The sequence below is a fragment of the Nycticebus coucang genome, chromosome 2, assembly GCF_027406575.1.
Source record: "Nycticebus coucang isolate mNycCou1 chromosome 2, mNycCou1.pri, whole genome shotgun sequence".
Lineage (NCBI taxonomy): Eukaryota > Metazoa > Chordata > Mammalia > Primates > Lorisidae > Nycticebus > Nycticebus coucang.
In genome coordinates, this window is record NC_069781.1 from 165,075,764 (window position 1) to 165,102,700 (window position 26,937).

Genomic DNA, 26,937 nt, shown 5'->3' on the forward strand with positions numbered 1-26,937 from the left:
TAAGCAGTCTGGATTCATGTTTATTGAAGCCAGTAAATTAGAGACATCTTTTTTTTTCCAGCACTAGAAAGCAAGGTTCCACATGACTGCATACTGCACCTGTATAGAGCCACACCCCTGGACTAAGGCTGGTGGGGGACAATCTGCAGTCCTAATTTTAAGTTAAAAACACCAATAAACTTAGTATATAGACAGTGAACTTTCACTTACAGCATCAACATTGTTAAGGTCATGATGTACAGAGCAGTCACTTTCAACTTCATTAAATTAATAAAATATGATAATGTCTTCAGTTTAAATACTGATTTTAAAATGCCAATCAAAAAAAGTGCAAACAAAATAAAATAATCTAGCAGCATACCTGTTATATTTGTAGGAAAGACCAATCCATGGCCTTTATCTGGGCCACATCTTCTAAGTTGGGCTTATTTTTCTTTGAATTTTTTTTGAATTTTAAAGACAACAGATGTAATCACTATGATGTGTATAAATAGGCATAAAATTGTCTTCAACAGTCTACCATACAATTGTATTCTGCAAATAAAATGAATTTTACTTTAAAAAGTAAAGGCTGTTCATTATTTGGCCTTTGGTTCCAATGCTTAAAAGCCCCAAAATAACAAAAATGATCTCCCTTCCCCCCACTAAAGAACCCTGTAGCCCAAAGTTGGTAGACTTTGCAACCACTGAGCACGTGACACTATGTATCAGTTTCTTCTGATACTAGGAGCATCCACTTGTCATGAAAAAATAAAAGTGTTCTCCAAGAAACCTTCCTTCACAAGACAGGTGTCTTTACATTTCAAAAGTTTTAGTACATTTTATATTGACACAAAAAGTGCTTATCAGTTTAAATGACAAAAAATAAACAAAAAATTAAAATTTTGCATTAGAATTTACAATCACACTGTATCCCTCATAGGCATGTGCCTTTCTTCTTGTTTCTGAGGTTACTTATTTTGCCCCAGCTGCTAGAGAGGAAGTAAGTGACCCACCTTCAGTGTGGCCACAAGCTGTACGACATCTATCGGTCACTACACCACAATATCATTTCATAGTCCGTTTACTGTCATTACCTAGACAATCTGGTAATTGGAAGCAATAATACATTTGTTTTAAAAAAAAACTGAATTAAAAAAGGAAAAAAAAGTATATTTCAACAGTAAAACTGGCACAAGAAACATGTTTTTGTTTGTCAGAAAGGCAAGTAAATACTCATCTTTCTCCTTAACAGTGTTCAGACCTTTACAAAAGCAATTCAAGACAATCTTAACAGTTGTTATACAACAAAGGATATTTAAGTTACACCCAGTACTACATTAGTGGTCAATCAGGTATGTAAAAGTAATGACATTAGGGAAATTATTCTCAGACACAGTACAACAAACATTCATATAAAAAAAAGTAAACTCCACATAGTGAACTGTGGTTTTTTTCCCTTGGTTTGACAACAAAATTTTATACATTAACTTCATGGTAGTGTTTGCATTTAAACGCTCTGTGTCATATATAAAATTAAAAGTGCCATTTCAAATCCACAAAAGTCATTTCCAGGATGGTGGTGTGACATGACAATCGTGACAATTCACAATGCATGAATGTGCCCTAAGTGGGGAGACACCTGAAATTCTTACTTCCATAAGAAAAAAAAAAAAAGCTACAATTTATGAAAAATACATAAGAGAAATGTGTCATTTCCATTTTCAATATAAAACACTCACACTTATTTGTCCATCTGATAGCAATCATCGCACCAGGGAGCTGGGACAAAACCCTTCTGCATCACTGAAACTCCGTGAAGATTCCCACAGATTGTAAGGCAGACTGGTGCAAACCAATTAACCAGAGTGCAATTACATGACAAACTTCCCCCAAACTTTCTGTAACACATTGCATTATGGCAAAATGAGAGGTCAATCACTCATTTTCTATTAGTAGGCCAGCCTGTGGTAGTTAAAAAAAAAAAAAAAAGTTACTTCTTTTTATTAAAAAGAAAAAAAAGCAAGAGCTATTTAAAAAAAACCACAATTCAAAGTAAACTAATTTTATAACTGCTGACTTAGAACCTACCCCACAGTGACTGTCTGCCCCATGATGGACATACATGGAGCCCAGCATCTCCCATGAGGACAAAGCCTAGGCCAAGCACATGGGTGGTGGGCAGCTGCCATTGTTCCTGCCCTGGGTCAGCTCCACCTGACTCAGATGCCCCCACAATCAACACATCTTTCATATAAAGTAAAGATGCAATCAGAACAAGTCTAATTCCCATTTTGCTTCGTATTTTGTTTGGAAATGCTTCTAATTTTAAGTCTTCAACAATGATTCTTTGACTTCTACTGAACACACAGTAGTTACTAACATTGCTCATCTCCTTCTTCCTCTATAACTCCCTCAACGTTCAGCTTCCCCACCATCACTTCTCTCATTCCTCCTTTTAGTCATTCTCTTTCCTGGACTTTCTGCTACTTAATCTGCTTCCCAAGAACAAGTGAATTTGCTAACATGAAACTGGTCAGACTAACCACCATCTGATCAATGCTTTCCTAGTCTCATTTGTTCCACCCTGATAGAAAGTGGGCCCTCTTTCTCTCACTTTACCTTCATCTCCATAAGAAGCCCAGCTGTGCTTGCCTCCCTCGAGAGAGCCACGTGCCCAAGAGTCCAAGGGTTATCCTTAACAAAGGGATCTGACATATAACCTTCCTAAATGTGCATTTCACACTCAGATAAGCCAATGAAGTTTTTTTTTTTTTTTTTTTTAAGTTCATCTCCCCTGCCCCCAAAAACTGATAACATGTGCTGTATCAGAAAAATCCCGGTCTTAGCAGATCAATATACATAGTTATTTGGTCATTGGACATAGGCATGTTTTAAGGAGGATCAGGCTTCATTTTCTGTTGAAGAGTTTGTTACCATGGAGTCTGGTTTTCGAGTCATTCTATCCAGTTCTTCCTGAACATTTGACAACACAGTCTTTTGTCCTAAAAAACGAACAAACAAACAAAGCAAAGCAGTGATGAAACAACAGGAAATAACTTTTTCTGTTGTTTTTTTGGAGACAAAGTTTCACTCTGTTGCCCAAGATAGAGTGCTGTGGCCTCAGCCTAGCTCACAACAACCTCAAACTCCTGGGTTCAAGTGATCCTCTTGCCTCAGCCTCCCAAGTAGCTGGGACTACAGGAGCCTGACACAACATCCAGCTAATTTTTCTATTTTTAGTAGAGATGTGGTATCACTCTTGTTCAGACTGGCCTTCAACTCCTGACCTCAAGCAAACATCCTGCCTCAGCCTCCCAAAGTGCTAGGATTATAGGTGTGGGCCACTGCACTCAGCCCAGAAAACAATTTTTTAAAGTGAGAATTTAAAATTATACAGACTTCTGTAATTATTTGATAGTATCCTCAATAAGAATGAAAAAAGCCTATTTTCACTGCAATAGAGAGATCCTAATTCGGCCCTTCTTAATTCCAAATGTCACAGGTCAACGTTTCCTACACGACTGCTGTCTAGCAGGCTTTTGTGCCAAACACAAGGGCCTTTCTGAAAACCTTCTCACCGCCCAACCCCAAACCCTGTGCTCACTTTCCACCTCCTTTCTATAGGTGGTACCTGAGTTTCAACAATATAGCAAAGTATTTTCTTTGCTTCAAACAAGTGCTGAGATTGTTTCAAATTACAATATTCTAGACTGACTCAGATGGGTAGCCTGGAAACGTGTTTCAATAAGAATATAAGACTACAGCTAGATAGTTCAATCTGCACAAAGTCAGTACTCAAATTTTTCTGCTGTCAAATACTACCTGAGGCATGGAAATGGACTCCTATTTCCCACTGGGAAATAATACTACCAGCCAACGACCTGGGCCACCAGATCAGGCTCGGAGTCTCTAAGAACTCAGGAGACAGTCCCAAAGATAGAGTGATCTCCTGAGGGTTTCCTTTGCTCCAGAAACATCAATTAAGGAAAACACCATATTAATATCCCTTATAGCCAATGGAAAATTGAAAGCTTTTTAAATGTCCTCCAGCTTCCTGGGACAATGTGTAATTCTCATGGAATTAGGTTATTTTGTTTCAGAAGACACACTGACTTACCCATCGTGGAATGATGGTGGGTAGCCTATCATTCCACGTTGGGAAAGGGAGGAAGGGTGTGTGTGTGTGTCACAGAAAGGCAAGGAGGGAACATGGAGGAGGAGACAATGACCCTCCAGTGAGACAGTGAAGGATCACAGGCTCTAGTGCAGCGAACAAAAATCCTTATAGCATCACAGACACTCTCATCACAGAAAATTAAACAGAATAAATAAAATGTCAATAGTATGACCAAGAACTCCAGTGGACACAGCTCTTACATCAGGGCCACGTTTAGACTATAACTCAATTCACCTAATAGCCAGTTCCTGAGAACCTGAATATAGCATACAGACCCCACTTTAAATGCATCAAGCAAACCTGTGTGGTGATAAGGTGTTCTCAATGAAAGCATGGCACACTGCTCAGTATAAAGTGAAGGTCTGCTTCCTTGCTTGACTATTCAGTAAACCAAGGGTCTGTGTGTCAGGTCACCCACACATGAAGACAGACACTCTTGTCTGCCTCTGGGTCAGTGAAGGCAGACATTCCTGTCTGCTTCCATCCTTCCTTTCAGCACTCTTCAACCATTAAGAGTCACAGGTCTCCGAAGGCTCTTCCATACCTGACTTCTTAGCTGTGCTCTGTACCCCACCAGCACCAGGACTTCCAGGAGAGCCTGTCTTTTTACTCAACAGACTATTGAAGAAACTGGCCAACACTCCTTCACTTGCTGCATTATCTAAGGAAATATTAAGGGGAAAAAAGCATCACATAAAGTGGATGACTTAGTTATGAACAACTCCCCATCCCCCAGTTCTCAGCTTGGAATTAGCCGTTTGTGTCCATCATTTTTTCAGGATACTGATAATATATTCAGTTACTATGAAACCTTTCTTATACATGGCTACCATGGCCATGTATTGGCATGATTACAAAATGGAAATATGCTTATATTCTCCACCTGTTTGGGAAAAAATAAGATAACCCATTATTATATTATCTCCCTGTCCATGAGGCAGTGCTTTTCAAAGTTCTATGAGCCCTTCACACTCCAAATCTGCAGTGAAAAGCTCACATTCTAAATAGAAGACACTCTCATCAAACATGCAAGAATAAAACTTTGTTTTATATTATAGCCAGTATCGTTGGGTTATCATTAAGCCACAGAGATAATGGCTAAACTAATAATTGAGCTTGACAAGAAACCTGAAGGGGAAAAAATATCCAACAATCCATAAATAGTAATATAATAGTTTATAATATAAACATAATGAGAAACAAGACTAATAAACAAGATTCAAAATACATTTTAAAGTGACTTCCTATTTTGTATTCTTTTCTAAAGGAATGTGCAAGGCCAAACTGAAGTCTCACAGAGGTGCATGGGACACCTGAACAGGCCCTGCTCTCTGCCAACTAAAAACCTCCTACCTTTGTAAGAGGGGAAGTGAAAAGCAGCTCTTATTGGGGAAGAGAATAAACAGCCCAGCTTTCACCTTACAGTGGCTACCCAGCTCCTTCATGGTTCAGGCCTAATTTACTCTCCACAGAGACAGGATACATACTTTTGATATTTGGGTCCGGCTTCTTTACTGATGTGCCTGGAGAGGCACTAGGCACACTAGCAGGTCCTCCCCGGCCCTGGGTCCTTGGAGAGCCAGAGGGTCCTCTTGCAGGGGATTCCTAAGTTCAAAACCAGCTCAGGTCACACACAGGCATAAAAATAACAGAAGTACATATTCCAAAATGAAGACATGCTTCTGCAGGATAGTTTTCACAGGCTACTGTGCAGGACTAAAAATTTGCTCTCAGCTCAGGCACTTCCTAGACTGGTTTCTCCTGAGAGAAGAGATATGGGTAATGACAACAGCTCACTCTAATTCTCAGAGTTACAGTCTTTCATCAGACATTTCCTGAGTTTCTACTATGTTCTTGACTGTAGGCCTTTAGGGAAACCAAATTCCCTTCGAAATTCCCTTATAACTGCAAGCCCACGCAGTTATAAGCTTCTACAAATAATTGTATGAAGTCTGAAGACTTCACGACACTGGGCTTTGACCCTGTTTAGTGTAAGGTACTCACGGAGGCTCTTGTGGGCGTGGCTGGCTGCTTGGCAAGGAGTGACTGCAAAGAGAGGGACAAACTGGCCATTAATCAAGGCCTGCAAAGTACACTGAAGGTCTGGAAAACAACTTACTCTAGGTATTCCACTAGAGGGCACCATTAACAACAACCAAGTCCTATGTTTCACATCATCATGTGAAAAATTTAAATTAAGCAGTTTGGTATATGGTGAAAAAATATTCTAAGAAACCAGTTTTGAAACTAAGGAAGCAAGCAGAGCACAGAAAGGAGGAATAATTGGAAAAAGAATCGTCAAAACTCCTGTGGACCTGCCTATACCATCAGGCAGATCCACGACATGTCTAACAGTCCAGATGAAAGAGAAATAATGAGATTGGGTTTGCATTCTCATCTGTCAGCTTGGAGAAGTTATTCGCCTCACCTACCAAATGGGCATCACCTGCCATTATGCACAGGGCTGTGTGAAACTATAGGAAATAAGGGAAGTGAGGAGCACTTAAAAAAATACTAAGTCTATCCCTGTGGGAGACTGAGCAAGGCAGGCAGGTGGTCCAACACCTATTAAGCTTAGAAAAAAGAGTGAAAATGGGAAGGAGGTCTGTCTCAGCTCCTCTATTGTTGCAAGCTCTTTGTGATTCCCCACATGCAGACACTCCCAGGCCTATTTTATAGGAACTGGTATTTCATGCATGAGAAAGCCTCTGTTCTAACCTCACTGGTCTTCTTACCTGTTGCTTCATTAGGAACACCTGCTCATCCTCGGCTGCCAACTCTTTGTCGTGAACCAGCTGTGAAGCAACACACATGTTTGTGGCCACAGGCCAAGAACACTCCCAAATACTGTCAAAATTCATGCTGAAAGGAGAATCTTAGGCTCAGGCCTCAACATGGGTCTCAGAGATCCCTGCTGAGACTGCAGAGTTACATTTTTTCTGGTCTGGCACAGACCTTCTCCCAAAAATAGCTGTGGCATGTAGCCAACTGGAATTTTTAAGGTCTTCACAGGTTCTAAACAACACCTTCCAGATCAGGTCTATAGCAGATCACATGAGTAAGGGGATCTAGTAATAGTAATCCAGAGGTAGCACTAGAGGGCTTAATGGAAAACACCACCCAATTCCACAGGGGCAATGCAATCACCCCACCACCTTCAGCCACTCATGGAACACTGGACTTCATTTACAGAGGAACAGAAAGGCTCCTTTTCCCCCCTAAAGTGATATAATGTGTAAGACCTGTTTCTTTATAGGTCCCCCCTCACCCCATTAAAAAACACCTAACCTCTTTCCCTTTTTCTTTCTTTGACATTAATCTAAAGAAAAGAAAGAATCTAAACTCTTAGAGTGATTGATTTGGGTACCTTTCTCACTGGAGGTTTCACAATAAAATCTTCATATGCATCTTCTGGCTTCACAGTTGTGAAATTTTCATGTAAAATAGCTATTTTCTTTTCATTGTCCCAGCCTGCAGGTCTAAAGGCAAAGAGACAGAGATTGACTTGCTTTTCCTGGGAATGCCTTAGGGCACTCTCAGAGCACTTTCAGGGTTAGAGAGGACTCCTGGGCAAGATCCTATTCCACGAGATGTGGTTAGCAGCTTTTGGTAGACAAGCCAAAATTCACTGCAGGTATAATTCATCATTTGAGCACACAGGTCCTCTGTCCTGAGTTCATAGGCCCAAGGCCTAAGGAGCCAGTACGAATCTGACTGACTCCACATGCTGTCCCACTGAAGTATTCAGAGCTCTCACACAACTCTATCTGGAAAAGCAATAACACAGTGGGGCCCTGTCCTGACCAAGGGCAGGATGGGACTATTTCTCTTGGGCTTTGGCACAGAGGCTCTTCTCCTATAGGCTGTTTCTTTCTCTGAGAATTCTGCTAACAATGTTTATTTTATGGATTGGTTCATTAACTTTGCTGTGTCTACTCTACCCTGGGCCCCAAACCAAAGGGGTACAAGGAATCCTTGAGGCTCCGACTTGGGTGCTGCCCAGTTCGACATCCTAAGGCAAGATGGTACACAGGTTCCATTAAGTTAAGCTGCAGCTTAGGGTTCCCAACTGAATCTCTTGTAGGTAGCAATTGTAAAATGTCCTATATGATACACTTTTGAACTCAAGCAGCTTTGAAAGACGGCAAGTTATTGTCCTTACAAGCCTCTCATTCTCCATCCAACTTCTGCTCCATAGCTCTACAAAGGGTGCTTAGCCAGGGTGCTCCACCCAGACAGCCTTGTTGACTTTACCAGTCCCCAGATAAGCAACCTACCAGTAGGACCGAAGGTGCTAATGAGTAGAGTATGATCAAGATATTATCATTACCCATGCAGCCAGTAGAAGCTACGAGATGGCTCTCTATTCCAGATCACCCTCAAATCCAAGCAGTCTCTCTGTTCCTCCAAATCACATCTGGGCACTATGTATTTCCAAGAACATGTCACTCACTGAGCTGGTGCCTGTCTGACTGCTCTGCACAGTTCTCTAAAATTAGGCCATGTCCATAGGTATGGTGTCTTTAAGTAACCCGGGTAAGGCTCTCCTTGAAATGTGCAAGAGGCAACCTACTCAGTTCTCTGATAGCTCCTGGCTTTCACACTTCTAGCCTCTCAAGGCTGGTCCTCCTACCCCCACTTCTAGCCAGCCTGGGATACATACATCTGGACAGGTCTGGACCACATCACACCGTATCAGGGAAACCTCTCTGCCTTCCCGGGGCCATATTTCCTCCTCTACATCTTTGCTGCCCTTCCCCGCTTCAGCTGTGTGGTCCCTACAGCATCATGTGCAAGGACCACATATCATTCACATTTCATTCATTTCTATGTCCCAGCAGAGAACCCTGGCACCCAGGTGGTGCTGAGTAAGGCTTGCTGAATGAACGAATATAATTTTTCTTTTTTTAGATATTACCTACCCCACCACACACACACACACACACACACACACACACACACAATTATTTATTGCTGGTGTTGTGACAGGTGCCTATAGTCCCAGCTACTTGGGAGGCTGAGGTGAGAGCTATGACACCATGACATTCTACCTAGGGCAATAGAGTAAGACTATCTCCATTAAAAAAAAAAAAAGACAATTAACCCCAGAGGCTCCCAAACACAATAAGCATTCGGAGTAGCCAATGCCCATGCTGACAGGGATAACAAGATAGCAGAAGCCTTAACAGAAGACAATGAGGATCCCAAAGTGCAATCCCCTACACTTCCCCCTCAGCCAGCATTTTACCAGAGTTAACAATAAGTGCCAAAAATGGCTGGCTTAAGTTTTGGCAACTTGCACTCAATGAAGAAAACAGAAGCAGCTCTGACCACACCACCCACTTCCTTCAGGAAGAATGCCTCATCATCTGGACAGGAGCAGACAGGGAAGACTGGGTCTATCTATCACCAGTGAGATACAGCCCAAGCACTTTATCCCAAGGCAGCTAGAGAGCTGGCTATACAAGACACTGGCAAAAGGAACATTACTTAAAAGGGTATAATGTAAAAAAGCAAATATGAAAGCATCACCTATAAATAACTCACATAAAAACAGCATCCTTTTCCACAACTAAGGCAGGTGTGGTGAAGTGGAAACCGTATGTTTTATGAACAATATACTTAAACAACAAGTCAAGGTTTTTCTCTTCTTTCACTGATGTATAAATCAAGGCAGCTCCATCTAATCAATCTGTTTAAGGAAAACCAATTCACTGCAGGAGACAAAATCAAATATATACAAGCAGAATCTTCACAGTATTACTCATAGGTTGATCAGTTTTTGATCAATGCATGAGTAACAGAAATTATTAAAATTACAAAGGTAATAGTAGCAGATGAATCAAGTCAAAAGCAAAAAACACGTTGATGCTACAGGGGTGCACAGTTCTTTTTTAACATGTAAATTGCTGTCTTAACCCCTCAGGTTACTTCCCCAAAAGTCAAGTAAATGGCTTGGACTAGCCTGAGAAAATACCCTCAGTATATCATGGCACACAGACTCCTTCCAAGGCAGATGCTCAAACTGGACCAAGTTCATCATTAAATATACCTTTTATGAGAATGGGTGTCAACAAGCTAATGGATTCAAAGGAAAACGAAGGAACCCATTCCTCACCCCTATTCCAGGGTAAAGGACTAGGGCAACAACTGCTATTGGCTTTTTACAGGAAGAAAGATTCAAAAAACTGTGGTCACAGCATCTTTCTCATAGATAGCACAAAACATAAACATATGGGGAAAACCTATAGCTTATAAAATGATAAACTGGTAATTAATCTTCTCTGAATCAGCAAAGTTTAAAATAAAGTTTATATTTCTAAGACAACATGATAAAAGTAATCCGGCAACAAAATGAATCAAACATCAGTTTCTTAATATGAAAGCCTATAAAATGTACAGAATCAAAAATAGTTATCTGGGATGGGCATGGTGACTCATGCCTGTAATGCCAGTACTATGGGAGGCTGAGGCAGGAGGATCACTTCAGCCCAAGAGATGAAAATTACAGTGAGCTATGACTATGCCTCTATACTCTATCCTAGATGAAAGAGCAAGACCCTTTCTCTTAAAAAACAACAACAACAAAACCAACGCATGATCTGGCTGGTTCCCATATAGAGGGTTATTAAAACTTATTATTAACATTAGTGCCAAAAAAATTGGTATACAAACCCCCACTGCTAAATTTGACTGACTTTCAAAAAATAAATAAAATAAAAAGTGATCAAAAGTAGGTGTGAGTTAATAACATAAAACTAGTAAAAAGATAAAATACAATTTCTCCCTGGCAGAAGACTATTCTAGATTCAGGAGGTGCTTATCTCTTTGAAGATGCCCCACTCAGAGGGAAGTCTGAGGTCCAGGCCCGGCACAATGTTCCAAGGATACACTGGAGGCAGAACCTCCGCAGGTGTGACTGGATGAAGTCCAAATGCTCATCCCTGTAATCGTGCTCCTTTTCCAGGACACTCACTGCATCACACTGCAGAAAAGATAGGGAAAAAAGTCTTCTTTTTTTTTTTTTGCCATTCTGCCCACTAAGGATGGGAATAGCACCTTCTTAAGAAATAAAGTTTCAGGCGGCACCTGTGGCTCAGTGGGTAAGACGCCAGCCCCATATACCAAGGGTGGCGGGTTCAAACCTGGCCCTGGTCAAACTGCAATAAAAAAATAGCCGGGCGTTGTGGCTGGCACCTGTAGTCCCATCTACTCAAGAGGCTGAGGCAAGAGAATCGCGTAAGCCCAGGAGTTGGAGGTTGCTGTAAGCTGTGTGATGCCACGGCACTCTAAGCACTCTACCTAGGGTGATAAAGTGAAACTCTGTCTCTACAAAAAAAAAAAAGAAAAAGAAATAAAGTATCATAGCTCCAAAGAAAAAAGTATAGTCAAGGGTCCAAGCATTAATTAGACAAAAGGCAGCACTAGAGATTTTTCTCTTTCATCCTGGGCCTTAATTTCTTTATCTGTAGAGATATAATAGGCCTGATTACCCCACAGTTGTTCTAAACATCAAACAAGGTCACATCAGTAGACAGGCCCGCTGTACGTGGCTGTGCACTCCACTCCGCAGGGCTCCATTCTCAAGAATGGCACAAGAATGGCACATCCTATACAGTTAGGCAACACTGACTGGGAATAAAAGCACTTTTTGAAACCCAAAATGGCTTTTTTTTTTTTTTGCAGTTTTTGGCCAGGGCTGGGTTTGAACCCGCCACCTCTGGTATATGGGGCTGGTGCCCTACTCCTTTGAGCCACAGGTGCCACCCCCAAAATGTTTTTATTTTTGTTTTTGTTTTTTTTTTAAAGAATTACCTTTTTTTTTTTTTTTTTTAATTTATGCAGTTTTTGGCCAGGGCCGGGTTTGAACCTGCTACCTCCAATATATGGGACTGGCACCCTACTCATTGAGTTACAGGCGCCACTCCCCTCAAAATGTTTTTAAGGCTATTTTTTTTCTTACATAAGTGACAAAACTTTCTCTACGACTAAATTTGATTTCTAGTCCTATCTCATCATTCTACTTTTTCCACCATCAGTTTGGACTATCATTCACCCTTGGACAGATTGAACTGGTTTACATAAGAAAACTGCTTTTAGTTCTGGATTTGAGAGTCAACAGTGCTTCACAGAGAGATTAACCTAGGCCATGAGGAAACTGAGAGATGCCATGTTGCAGAAGCAATACTACACAACCATATTTTCTATCCTGACATATTCAATGTACCTTAATACAGCCTGAATAAGCCTATTCTCCCTTGGGAGGAAACTTCATCAAAGATTCTCAAACTTTCTTTCAGACAGTGATTATTCACTGCCCAAAATTAGCCAAGCTTACAATTCCCAGGCACGCACCTTTGTACACACCACCAACACTGGGATCCCCAAGTTATGAGTCAGCACATTATCACCCAGAGGCAGGGCAACATTTTCTTCATCCGATCCTGAGGTCAGAGGGCCTCTTCTCTGTGGGGAACCTTGACAACCTTCTTCAGGCTCAATATAATCTTGAAAATCTTTTACAACTACAATGGAAAAAGGAATATAAATTATATACACACACAAATAAAAATACACATAGCATTGGAACACCGAAAAGGACAGTAAGAAGCACAAAATGTAAGCAGTTGTGTGTGACAAACCTCCCCAGTTGCAGCTAACTGCAATATTAAGGATCCGGAGATGATGATGCAAAATGCCAATTCTAACATATTAAGCCTGAGCTTTTTACCACTAAAGCAACAAAGATATTCCCTGGGACATCCTTAATTGCATCCAACTCTTAAACACGTTTTCAAAAATTTCAAAAAACATGTTTTCAAAGTTTACCATGAGAAAAGCTGCTTTCCTTATATATCATACATTTTCTTTCCTTTTTTTTTTTTTGAGACAGAGCCTCAAGCTGTCGCCCTTGGTAGAGTACCATAGTGTCATAGCTCACAGCAACCTCCAACTCCTGAGCTTAAGTGATTCTCTTGCCTCAGCCTCCAAAGTAGCTGGGATGACAGATGCCCACCACAACGCCCAGCTATTTTTTAGTTGTAGTTGTCATTGTTGTTTGGCAGGCCCGAGCTGGATTCAAACCCACCAGCTCTGGTATGTGGCTGGCACCTTGGCCACTTGAGCTACAGGCGCCAAGCATATATCATACATTTTCAAAATAACTGAATAGTTCAACTGTGTTATTTCAACATAGGCAACCATTAGAAATAGCTATAGTTTAAAAAAACTCATAAGAAGGCTGAGTGTGGTGGCTCACACCTATAATCCCAGTACTCTGGGAGGCCAAGGCAGACGGATTGCTTGAGCTCAGGAGTTTGAGATAAGCCTGAGCAAGAGCGAGACCTGGTCTCTAAAAATAGCCTGGCATTGTGGCAGGTGCCTGTAGTCCCAGCTACTTGGGAGGCTGAGGCAAGAGAATAACTTGAGCCCAAGTGTTTGAGGTTGCTGTGAGCTGTGAGGCCATGGCACTCAACCCAGGGCAACTAAGTGATACTCTGTCTCAAAAAACAAAAACAAATAAAAAACTCATAAGAGTCCTCATTAGAAATGCTTAGTAGGCTTGGCACCTGTAGCTCAGTGGTTAGGGTGCCCGCCATGTACAAGGGGTTCAGCCGGGGCCTGTTAAACAACAGTGACAACTGCAACAAGAAAAAAAAAAAAAAAACAGCTGGGCGTTGTGGCAGATGCCTGTAGTCCCAGCAGCTTGGGAGGCTGAGGCAAGAAAATGGCTTAAGCCCAAGGGTTTGAGGTTGCTGTGAGGTGTGATGCCATGGCACTCTACTGAGGGCAATATAGTGGGACTCTATCTCAAAAAAAAAAGAAAGAAAGAAAGAAATGCTTAGTAAAACAATTTGAATTCCATAAAAGCATGCTGTTTCCATACAACTGAGGTATGTCAACACTAAGTAACTAGACATTTCTTCTTTATCCTCACTCTTAGGAACTCAGACTCATCTTTATGAGTTCCTGAGTCACGTGCTCTAGTGTTCATGGCCTGTCCCTTCAAGAAAGGGTCAGTGGTATAACATTTGCTTCTTGGCATGCAATGTTCACTACTCAGGCTAAGGAGCACATTCAAGCTCAGAGTGATCCACACCTCAATTAAGCCAATTAACCAGAAAGCACATAGATCTACACCTTTATGTGGGCACTTCAAGGCTCTTATGTTAAGCCAGAGAACAAGGACATGATGGTTAAAGCTACTTTGATCCAGAGAAAACAGGCAGCTCTACCTTCTAAGCCCAACAGAACTTAAAGAACCAAAAGACCTTTTATTCTTACCAACAAAATGTTCACTAGATAAATCCAAATAATAGAACTGAAAAGGACCTAGAGAAAGAATACCCACAAAACAGATTTCAAGCATTTTAAAACCGTAAGCTGGCCAGGCATAGTGGCCCACATCTATAATCCTAGCACTCTGGAAGGCTGAGACCAAAGGAATGCTTGGGCTCAGGTGTTCAAGACCAGCTTGAGTAAGACTGAAACCTGTCTCTACCAAAAATAGTAAAATTAGCCAGGCTTCATGGCGTGAGCCTGTAATCCCAACTACTTTGGAGGCTGAGGTAGGAAGATCACTTGAGCCCAAGAGTTTGAGACTGCAGTGAGCTATGATGGCGTCACTGCGCTCTACCAGGGTCAAAAGACAAAGACTGTCTCAAAAGCAAAACAAAACCCCTGTAAGTTGTTATTTACAAAGATTTTAGGTTATCATTACAGGGGTTTCTGAAGTTATATGGGAACTCACTGTCATTCACACAATACAGGACAGACTGAAAACTAAGTCCTAAAATGCAGATGTAACAGTATTTCATCTCTAAAACTTTTTTTTTTTTTTTTTTTTAAGCAGTTCACCTTTTATTTGTCAGTCCCTGGGTCACTCGGAGCTGATGTACTTGGTGACAGCCTTGGTGCCCTTGGACACGCTGTGTTTGGCCAGCTCCCGAAGCAGCAGCCAGCTGTACAGCTGTCTGGACTTCCTGGGAATTCAGGGTGGTCCGGCCCGAGTACTGAGTCATCTGGACAGCTTTACCAGCAAGCCGTTCAAACACATCATTCACAAATGAGTTCATGATGTTCATGGCTTTGGCAGAGATGCCAATGTTGGGGTGCACCTGCTTCAACACCTTGTAGATGTACACGGAGGTTTCTTTACGAAGGCAACACTTTTTGGACTTCTTGTTCCGAGAACTGCGGCCCCCCGTGGTCCTCAGCCTGCTGCCATTGCCCATGCTCCATACTCATCTTCCAGTTCCTCAGACAGCCTACAATTTTTCCTTAATTCATTCATACAACTTCATTGTCAATATAAATATCTACTCAAATGAACTTTACTACATTTTAGAAAAAAACGGAAGAACTTAACATGATTATTGAAGTGCTCTTTTTTGTTGTTGCAGTTTGGCCGGGGCCAGGTTCAAACCCGCCACTCTCGGTATACGGGGCTGACGCCCCACTCACTGAGCCACAGGTGCCGCTGATTGTTGAAGTGTTTTTAAAGGAATCACAAGATTCTCACATTTTCTCTTTAAAAGCATTTTAATAAATCTTCAAATCAATGAAAAATACAATGGCTTAACTGCCTGGATAAGATATAACCACCCAACATCTCATGAGGCACTCAACTAGAACCTTCTAGACAGAGCAGAACCTGCAACAGGTTACAAACAGGTAAGCTAACCTATGACGGGAAGTGAGGTGGGGGTGGGGAAGGTCAGGCAGCCTGCTCAACAAACCTACAATACCAGGTACTACACAAGCTCTCATGTATTCTACATGTGTGTGCCATGAAGTAAAAATAGAAGTCCTGGCTTAGACTACAAGCTCCAAAGGAATAAATTAATTGTGGCTGTCCAACAACAATAGGAAATTCACATTTTTTAAAATAACTTATTATTTTAGAAAACCATTTGGAAGGCAGAGCACATGTGTATAACACACAAGTAAATGAAAATAAGGAAGTATTAAAAACAGTAAAGACTGTGTGTAATCTGCACAGTAAAATCTGTGTTTTTCCTTAGGGTATACACATTCAGTGGAATTAATGGTTTCCCTCTAGATAGCTGGATGGCCAGTATTTCACAGCAAGGGACATCAGCCCACGTGGGGCTTCCCTTCAGCATCAGATAAAAGTGAATACAGGAGGGAGATCGCAGAGTGCTCTACCTTCCCTGCGCTTTCTCATCTTTGTCCTCCTACCTCGTTGGTTCCACAGTCCTCAGAAGACCCCATAGACCTACATAAGCAAGAGAAGCCCAGACACAAAGCAGAAAAGGTAAGACTAACTTTCTCAGGTGGTTCTCAGATTACTTTCCCCCTCACCCATAGTTCCTGCAACCTAACAGCCGCCATAGACCCAGGACCACTGGGAACCTAACTCAAGAGAATGGCCAGCTCTCCAAAGTGAGCAAACTGGAGACTGGTATTGGATTGGAAACTAGGTTAAATAAGAGCTTCACTCATTTAATGTAATACCTAGAGTACAATTAATCTGGAAAGTAAGAGTATTCTCAGCAAGAGAATGACCAACCGCTTTATTAAAATGTAACCTAAACCCAGAACTAATAAATGCAGCCCCAACATGTAACTCGAGGGTATGACTACCATACCAAACAACTCAGAGAGGCGGGTGGCGAAAGCAGAGAGGCCCTGTGAAAGTCAATCACCGTGAACGAGACATAGACAATGTTCTGGTAATCGCCAGTTGCCCTTCTTATAATCCAATTGAACTCTTACACTTAGAACACACGGCCACATAGACATTTCCTAGTCTTTTTTTTTTTTTTTTTGAGACAGAGTCTCACTTTGTCACCCTTGGTAGAGTGCCCTGGCGTCACAGCTCACAGTAACCTCAAACTCTTGGGCTCAAGCGATTCTATTGCCTCAGCCTCCCAAGTAGCTGGAACTACAGGTGCCGGGCACAACACCCAGCTATTTTTAGAGACAAGGTCTTGCTGTGTCTCAAGCTGGTCTCAAACTTGTGAGCTCAGGCAATCTGCCCACATTGGCCTCCCAAGTGCTGGCAGGGATTACAGGTGTGATCCACCTCACCCCACCCTGGTCTTCTTAAAAAGCAACAGTCATGTGCCCTACAGCCCTTCTTTCCTCTTCCTCCATCCTAACTCACAGATGTGAAGGCTAAAGCTCTAGTTATTAGGAAGAGAACCACACCCTCGAAATGACAAAGCAGTAAGCACAAGGAGCCACGGTCCTTGAGCTATCTTTTCAGGGCTGCTTTCCAGTCCTGAACTGCTGAGTTCTTTTATTTTCAAGAGAGAGAAGCCTCAGTCTTGTATAAATCTCTGTTACATGGGGTTTTGGGTCATATGCCACTGAATCTAATCCCAAGTGACACAGACATCAGTGACTAAGACCACAAAATAAATTCAGTGTCTCATGGAAATTTAAACTCCCCAGGATCAGGCATAGACATTCTGTCTGCTGTATTCTCAGTGCCTAGAACAGTACCTGGTACAGAGCGGACACTTTCCCTATCTGAGAAAAAAACAATATCCTTGGCACAATCCCTCTCTTTTTTCTCTTTTAACAAATCTTTGCAAAGCTATCACTCTAAGAAAACAGGTTCAGAGAACTGATGTCTCCAGTGCATTAACCCACTAATCTGGGTACAAAGCTGTATGTGCAAGTGGGTAGAAAATTGGTCTTCAGCATCAGAACTAGTCTGAGAAGTTGTCTTTAGGATCTTTATTTCAGTGGGAAAAAGAGGCATTTATCTAGAAAGGTCAATGGTTGAAGACAGACGACCTGAGCTGCATAACAATCACTCAGCACACATGCGGGTGACCAGGAAAATACACATACACACAATAAACCAAAGAATAAGATGTTAGTTTTAGCTAATGTGAAACAGAAGCAAAACAAAGGGTGGGACAGGGAGACACATGGCAGGAACTTTGATCTAAAAACCATATCAAAATTTCTGCAACATTCTGCCAGTAAGTGTGAAGATCCCGTGCACTGTGCCCCAGAAGCCCTTATTAATTCACTAGAGAGGGTGATGTCATCCTGTGGAAATAAGCCAGGCTGGGCCAAGCCTGCCTTGGCCAAGACGGGTGTTGCTGCCATGGCTCCAGCCCCTGCCCCTCCCATTTCCCTGGCAAGTGGACAGAAGCTGATGTACTGCACAGAAGCAAGGGAAAGGAAAAACAGGCTTCTGAACCAAGTTAAGGGGGGGAAAAAACTTCCTGTAATTTTAAAGTTCTTTGTTTTCAAAAGGACATGGATGTCCTTAGTCTTAAAATAGCCTTTCATTTTAGTGACAAAAAAAATGACCTGCCTATTTCTAACCAAAACTATACGTGCTGGATTCCAAGGTAGAAACTAAGGTAGCAGCTGAAAGCTTTGTCTTTTTTAGCGCTTCCTCTAAGCCTTTAAACAAGAGGGTCCCTAAGGCAGTGATGCTACCTTAGCAGATAATAAAAGAAATACATCAGAGACATTTTAAGAAAAGAACACTTAACAGCGAACCAGTGAATATAATAAGGAATATTGACTCATTTTCTTCAAGTGTGACACCTGAGTTAAAGACTCCTTTTTTTTTTTTTTTTTTTTTGAGACAGAGACTCAAGCTGTTGCCCTGGGTAGAGTGCCGTAGCATCACAGCTCACAGCAACCTCCAACTCCTGGACTCAAGCAATTCTCCTGCCTCCACCTCCCACGTAGCTGGGACTACAGGTGCCTGCCAAAATGCCCAGATATTTTTTGGTTGCAGCCATCCTTGTTGTTTGGTGGGCCTGGGCTGGATTCGAACCCGCCAGCTCTGGTGTATGTGGCTAGTGCCTTAGCTGCTTGAGTCACAGGCGGTGAGCCTAAAGACTACTTTGAATACTTTTTGACTTTCGAATTTATAAGAGCAAATCTGAAATACATGGGGCAAACACAACACAATACAACACAACACGACATAAGGGACATCTCCTGACTGGTAAAAAGGTGGTCAGAACCATCCAAAGAGGCTAGTGAATTTTCCAGTGAAGAAAATTCTATTTTATAAGCCAAGCACAATTGTGAATAAAAGAAAAGAAAAGAAAATTCTATTTTACTTACATTTTCGTTCCAGCTCCCTCATTTCTTCCGGTGGAATTTTCATTTTATCAATGTGCTCACGTAAAACACTAGCCCATTTATGTAGAGATTCCATCACTGTCCAAGGCCTAGACATGTCTGCAACAAAAATGACCAGGGTCTCTGGCAAGGATTCAGCAGAAACTGCAAACTTCAGCAGGCCTTTGTGGTATAAGTCTCCATCCAAAATCCACACATTGCAGCGTGTGTGATCTGAGAAAAGCAATGCAACTAGTTACCACCTAGCACAGCTATAAGAAGAAACACATCAGGAAGATCTTGAAGGTGACAGCCATGAATCTACACAGAATTCAAAATTTATTTGGAGATGAGGTCTCACTCTGTCGCCCAGGCTGGAATGCAGTGGCATGACCACAGCTTACTGCAGCCTTGAACTCCTGACTTAAGCAATCTTCCCACCTAAGCCTCCCAAGAAGTTGGGACAAGTATACACCACCACACCTGGCTATTGTTTTCTCTTTTTGTAAGAGACGGGGGACTTACTATCTTGCTCAGGCTGATCTCAAACTCCTGGTCTTAAGGAATCATTCTGCTTCAGCCTCCTGAGTAGTTGAGATTACAAGCAAGGGCTCCAATGCTCATTGGACAACAATTCTTGATTCTGATACCTGATAAATTATCTAGACATTAAAATTTTTAAATTACCATAATATCTTAAGTGCCTACATCTAAAAAGATTTCAGCCACATCTAAGAAGTAAAGACTGAGGGTATTTTGGTTTTCAATAAAAACAAAAAGATACTAATGTTCACTGGTCAACTGTACCCTAATCTGAATAATCCATTGTCCTAAAATATCAGCAATCTGTGAGGCAGTGAGCTGTGCCAAAGAACCTGTGTTTAAACAAGCTCTTCTTGTGTCAGTCACAGTAAGCAATGTGTTCACATACTACAAATAGTGCCAAGGAGACAGGACCTTTGTATTTAAATGTCAAGATAAAAATCATTACTTACGTATAATATAAACTGAGATATGAATTACTAGATGCCTACTGATATTAAAGAAAGTTATTTTTGTTATGATAATAATATGGTTATGTTTTTAAAAAATCCTTATCTTTTAGACATACTTATTGAAGTATTCATAAATAAAATGATACAATGTCTGAATATCAAGTAGGGAATAAAGGGGGGGAAAAGGGTGATAGAACAATTGAAATAAAATTAACAAAGAGTTGAAGCAAAGTGATAGGCACATTGTGGTTCATAGTACTCGTCTCTCTACTTTATATATATTTTTTTCTTTTTTAAATTTTTTTTTTTTTTTAACCACTAAGCCTGTGGGCCTGAGTATACATTTTTTGTTTTCTATAATAAAATGTTAAAACACATTCATACAAATGTCCAAGTGCTAATATTTAATGAAACATGTGGTCCCAAAATCATGCCTGGATGATGTAAATGTAGAAGACGATTCTCCAAATGATAACACAGTTTTAGAACTATTTAAGAACTACTTTTTTTAAGTATCTTGAAAGAAAACTCCTATCATCAAAAATATTTCATTAACTTCCTTTCCAATAAATTCTGACCATATTTTAAAAATCTATCTTCCATTAGCTATTTTTGTATAATCAATTCATTAACATGCTATAAAAATTATATTCTTGACTTTATGTCAAGAACGAAAGGCATCTAAATCTAGCTATACTTTCAAACTCATTAATATATTTTAGATAGTGGTTTTAGTTTGGGTTCTGTGAACATCCTTAAAAATACCACTCTGTACCCAAAGTCCGTGGGTTTTAATGCCTCCCCTTAGGCAGGCATGGTTCCTTTTTTCAGCCTCTCTCACCACTGCCCACTACATACAATTCACCCATGTGTTCCGAGAGTATACACACCACATGTAATACTAAACAGATGGCCCCAACCCTGGAGGCAGAAGTCCTTTGACATGTCATGTTCCACCACAAACCAGGTACAAGCCAGACACTATTTTCTCTACCTGGGTGACTGCCTGAAAAGTGTATATTTATAACTCAGTCACACCACAGTAGAAAAGATGTATAATTAACCACAGAAAAGGGCAACTCTTCCATCAAACAGGAACTTACAAGTAGGCGGCCTAAAAAAAATCTTATAAATTTAGAGATCAAGACGTTTTTAAGGTAAACTTGAAGGAATCTGAAATAGAAGTTAACATGTAGTTCAACTCAAAGGCAAATAAACATGGTTAACACCATGCTTTGGCATGAAATATGCTTATGCCATCTCAAAACAGAAGAGACTACAGAGTTTTACAAAATTATCTACATCATGTCTTGTGTTTTCAAAAGAAACAAAAGGGTACTAGAGCTATCACTGTCCCAAGCACTGTTACACTTGACACATACTATCTCTCAATCTGACAACCTGTAATAAAGATACAACTACCCCTTTCTATGAAGCAACTCAAGCATAGAATGTTTAAGTCAGTTACCCGAGATTACACAACCAGTGACTATAGAAGTGGCATTCTGAACCAGTTCTGTCTGGCTCTGAAGCCCAAGTTCTTTCCACAATAACCATGGTACCCAACAAAGACAGGAAGCAAAAGATACAGACTTAATGAAGTCAGACAGGTACCTGAATCCCCCTGTCCTTAGCACTGGGTCTACCTCCTGCCTTCATTTTTACATCCTTCAGGGAAGTTCCACATAACAAAGAAAACAAAGAGGTGGGAGTAGGAATAAAACCCTAAGGGTTCTAAGATAACCACTAAATTAACATTAATACAGTATAGATTCCCAAGCTTTAAGAAGAGGTCCCAAAAGCATCCTCTCTACTAAACAGTGCTTGGAGATAGCAGGATTAGAGTGCTGGAAAGGACCTCATACTAGCTTCTTTATTTTAGCAATAAGGAAATAGGGGACCAGAGGCAGTAAGATTAGCTTCCCTTATATAATAATCAACATGATCTTTACTGTTTAAATGAGTAAAGGAAAATATAAAGAAAGTAATTTAACAAATATATTTCAACTTCAGGCTATCTACAACTTTCCTACAAAAAAAAAGGCCTAGGCATCAAAAATTATTTCAGTCATTCAAAACATCTAACATAAAACCTAAAAGATTATAAAGGAGAAATTACTGAATAGTTGTAAACAAAAACCTTTACTCCAAACCAACTCACAATAATAAGAAAAAAGTTCTAAATGGTATGTAATCCTTAAAAGAGTGTTTACTTTTGGGCGGTGCCTGTGGCTCAGTCGGTAAGGCGCCGGCCCCATATACCGAGGGTGGCGGGTTCAAACCCGGCCCCGGCTGAACTGCAAACCAAAAAATAGCTGGGCGTTGTGGTGGGTGCCTGTAGTCCCAGCTACTAGGGAGACTGAGGCAAGAGAATCGCTTCAGCCCAGGAGTTGGAGGTTGCTATGAGCTGTGTGTGATGCCATGACACTCTACTGAGGGCGATAAAGTGAGACTCTGTCTCTACAAAAACAAAAACAAACAAACAAAAAAAAGAGTGTTTACTTTTTCTGAGATGGGGTCTCCCTACAGACCAGACCAGGCAGGTCTCCAATTCCTGGGCTCAAGCCATCCTCCCACTTCAGCCTCCCAAGAGCTAGAATTAAAGGTACACAGCTGGTTACCAAGTGCTTTTACTCATGCTAACTATTATTACCCATATTTTAGAGATAAGGCAGTAAAGAACATTTTCACTCCTAAGCTTCTATTCCTTCCACAAGAAGAAACACAGGAAATTAGCATTTCTAAACTGTCTCAAAAAGACTCAGAAAACTCTCCTGTGAACACTCATGTGTTAAACTGTTATACTCTGAACCACACCAAAAATTTCAGATTCTCCACTAGAACCAGACAGAGGAACAATAGTACCTAGATCAATCTACCAAGCATTTCTTTCACAGAAAACAGAGCTTCTAAAAATCTTTCTTACTGGGGTAATAACCCCGGTTACTCAGGAGGCTGAGGCAGGAAGATCGCTTAAGCCCAGGAATTCAAAAACAGCCTTAGCAATATAGCAAGACTCCATCTTAAAAAAAAATCTTTGGGCTCAGCATCCGTAGCACAGTGGTTATAGCGCCAGCCACATACACTGAGGCGGGTGGGTTCGAACTCAGCCCAGGCCTGCTAAACGACAAATGCAACAAAAAAATAGCCAGGTGTTGTGGCAGGTGTCTGTAGTCCCAGCTTGAGAGGCTGAGGCAAGAGAATTGCTTAAGCCCAAGAGTTTGAGGTTGCTGTGAGTTATGCCACCACCACACCCTATGACATAGTGAGACTCTGTGTCAAAAAAATAAATAAACAAATAAACTTTGTTACTATCTTTATGTTCATGTGAAACTTTACCTTCAGTGTTGTTTTTAAGTGCAGGCTAGTGAGAGCAGCAGCTCTCAATTCCCCATTTTTGCTAACATAGTCTATAAAGGAAAGTGTGTGAAATCTTATAAAAGACATATGCTTCATCTATTCCTGTGACTAATTCTCTTAGAACTAAACAGAATATTTTAGTAACCTGGAATGCCTGGTCACGTTGCAGGGGCTACACCAAGGACTCCTGCATATGTCCCCTTATCATGGATCAATGTTTCACTCACCATCTCGGTCCTCATCATGTACACTGAGGTAGAGATACTCTAGGCCTCTTCCTTTTTTGCCATGCTCAGCTCCTTGTAGTTTAGTCATGAGAGTTGTTTTACCAGACCCATCTTCACCTACAAATGATGTTAGCAAGACAAAGGTGAACTGTTCGTTCTGGGCTAAGATAGGGAGCTATTCCCATGACAAGGAACAACTAAGAATTTCATGCAAACCCTCACCTGCTTTCATAAACAAAGAAGACATTGCTGGAAGAGTAATTGGAGGTGTTGGGAAGAAGGGGATAGTAAAGGCAGCAAATTCCAAGATCTAAAATGACACTCTACTATGGTTACCCTTACTTCACAAGGGAAGGAACAGGCTGGTCCACAGGCCCTATCTACAATTTATATGACATGTTTGAAAAAGTGAAAGCAAAAGATGGGGTTAGTTTCTCACAAAATAAACTTTCCCCACAAGAAAAGCAAGAAAGCTTCAAAATACAGCACGACTAATCTTTTTTTTTTTTTTTTTTTGTGGTTTTTGGCTGGGGCTGGGTTTGAACCCGGCACCTCTGGCATATGGGACCGGCGCCCTACTCCTTGAGCTACAGGCGCCACCCTGCACGACTAATCTCAAGTCCAGGAACTGTGAACTAAAAAAATCTGATCCTGCCCCATTATCATAAAGAAGTTATTCATTTTTTATTTTAGTACATCTCCTTTATGTTAGCATTCTGAAGGCTAAAGAAAACAATTACAGATGTAAGCAAAACTCTTAACTCTGATTTCAGTAATTACCAAGTGCTTCCTCATCTCCTGCGACCCAATTAACACTGCCCCACCAAAGCCCTAAACATCAAGGAGAACCACTACCAACAGACATCACTAGGCACTGCCGGCATTTAATAACACAGAATTACAGAACAGGAGACCTTAAAGACAGTCCACAGATCAAAGACCTCCTCTCCAACCTCAATGCCACTATCTTTTTCAGGTCCTCTGCATCCCATCTGGACCATGGTGAGCACCATTTCAGTGTTTGCCTTGAGTCACTTGCCGGTTGTGAATCTAAAACATGGATCTGGTGATCTTGATCCCTCACTTTTTGCTGCTCCCTAAGGGTTCCCCATTACCTATTGTAGTGTTCATCACTTGAGAAAAACCATATACTGTCTCTGGAAACAGTTAAGAAAACCAACAAGGCAGCCATTCCCACAAGGATTAGGGGATGGAGGTGAGATAAAAGGCCTTTGAGAATCAGAGCCTTCAGAAAAAAGCATTAACTCCTCAGCAGTGTGATGCTCCCACAATAATCCACCCACGCCTGCATGGCGTGGTGCAATCACCACCCCTCTGTCTCCCACTAGACTGAGGTTCTTGTGCAGTGTCTAAGAGATGTCTGTCCTACCCCAGTGTCCAGCCCACAGGCGTCACTTGAAAAAATGGGTTTGCTGTGTGAATGTACACGAATTCCCTCACTTGTATGAGTGGAAACTGAGGGCTGAGACATTAACGAACTTAGGACATTAAGGTACCTAGCAGTTAAGAGTTAGAGTAATGCAGAAAAAGTACCCGATGCTGACTCCCAGGCCTGCTGTTCTTTGGCAAAGTCCCTAAAACCTCTGTAAAACCCTCATAAGGATCAAGGAAGGCTCTCATGGCTTTTACTCACAACTCCGAGGCCGGGTCACCTCATTCTCCAGTCTTCTCCACCCAACCTTCTCATCCCTTCGCTCCCCTCTCCAAGAACTCAATTTGGTAACTGTCGAAACTACGGGCGCAAGGAGTCAGGGACACTAGAAGCAAGGAAAATGTCGCAGCCAACTGACTGAAGCAATGTGCCCACAACCACACGCACCATCCCACTCTCTGACTCCCTAGTCAAGTCCTACTCCCAGACAGAGCTGGCTGCGCGCGGGCAGGCGGCAGAAAAGGGGAAGGATGGGACCGGGGAGGGGCGTGGGGGGCACCCGCCTCGCCCATCCCAGCGCCCTGGGGAAACGCTGCCCTGTCTGCGCTCACCGAAAACCAGGATGTTCTTGCCGGACGGCAGCTTCGACCTGGCACGAGTGGACACTTCGCTCAGGATCGAGGACCTGCGCGACAATGGCAAGGGCGGTCAGCCTCCGGGCCAGCCTAGGATAGCCCAGCCCGCGATGGCCAGTCAGTCGGTCGGACGGTCCGGCCCAGCGCGGCCGGGTCCCCGCCCGACTGTGCCCTCCCCGGCCCGGCCTGGCCGCCCGCGGCCTCACCATAGGCTCTGGCCTTCCTCTTCCTCACTGGTCAGGTCGCCGGCGGCCGCTACCGCGGGCCCATTGGGGCCCAGCAGCAGTTTCTTCTCCACCCCCACCGGCGCCATCTTGCCAACTGCAGCCACAAAGAGGGTCCTCCTCCGGATCCGCCGAGGACCCGCGAGGACCCCGGCCGGGCCGCCCATCTGCCTTCCCCCGCGGCGCGGCTCCCGCCGCCCAAACCCAAACTTCGTGCCGCCCAACAAGTCTCTCCAGGCTGGCTATATCCAAGGCTCCTACAGGTCGTGAAGGTGGCGGACAGTGGTCAGGCAGCCGTCAGGCGGCCGCCGGGGCAGCCATGGGCGGGGAGGCGGGCACCGCCCAGACCGATGGCGCACTGGCGGCCTCTGGCGGCCGAGGGGTGCACCACAGTCCTCCGCGCTGTTCGGCTCGTTGTCCCTGGGGTGCCGCTCCCCTTAACATGGTCGATGAAAAGCCTTAAGAATTGAAGTGTAAAGTTCAGGGTTTGAAATGAGACTGATCCAGGAACGCACATCTCGCTGAATCTTAACTCTTTTACAGATGAGGAACCTGAAACTCAGAAAATTTAAGAAACCAGCCCAATGACCCAATGCTAGAAAGTAACATTATTCTGTACTTTTTTTTTTTTTGAGACAGTTTCTCTGTTGCGCCGACCACAGTGCAGTGGCACCATCATAGCTCACTGCAGCCTCAAACTCCTAAGTCAGGCGATCCTTCTGCCTCAGCTTCCCGAGTACCTGGGACGACAGGCGCCCACAACGCCAGGCTAATTTTCATTTTTTTTTTTTGAAGATGGGGTGGGGGTGAGGGGTGTCTTTGTTGCCCAGTCTGATCTTGAACTCCTGGGCTAAAGCGATTCTCCTACCCTAGCTTCC

At 42.3% G+C, this 26,937-nt stretch overlaps 1 protein-coding gene and 1 pseudogene across 1 annotated transcript; both read right to left on the reverse strand.

The window, feature by feature from the left end:
- Positions 1 to 26,288, reverse strand: DYNC1LI2 (dynein cytoplasmic 1 light intermediate chain 2). The gene is made up of 13 exons (XM_053603444.1): positions 26,042 to 26,288; positions 25,812 to 25,885; positions 23,808 to 23,924; positions 19,229 to 19,459; positions 12,515 to 12,684; positions 11,051 to 11,144; positions 9,707 to 9,842; positions 7,527 to 7,638; positions 6,895 to 6,954; positions 6,164 to 6,205; positions 5,647 to 5,764; positions 4,704 to 4,820; positions 1 to 2,984 (listed from the first exon to the last, which is right to left on the reverse strand). The coding sequence occupies exons 1-13, from the start codon at positions 26,224 to 26,226 to the stop codon at positions 2,884 to 2,886; spliced, it is 1,557 nt and encodes a 518-aa protein (XP_053459419.1). The 5' UTR covers positions 26,227 to 26,288; the 3' UTR covers positions 1 to 2,883.
- LOC128594544 (histone H2B type 2-K1-like) lies at positions 15,039 to 18,641 on the reverse strand (annotated as a pseudogene).
- Positions 26,289 to 26,937: the final 649 nt, after the last annotated feature.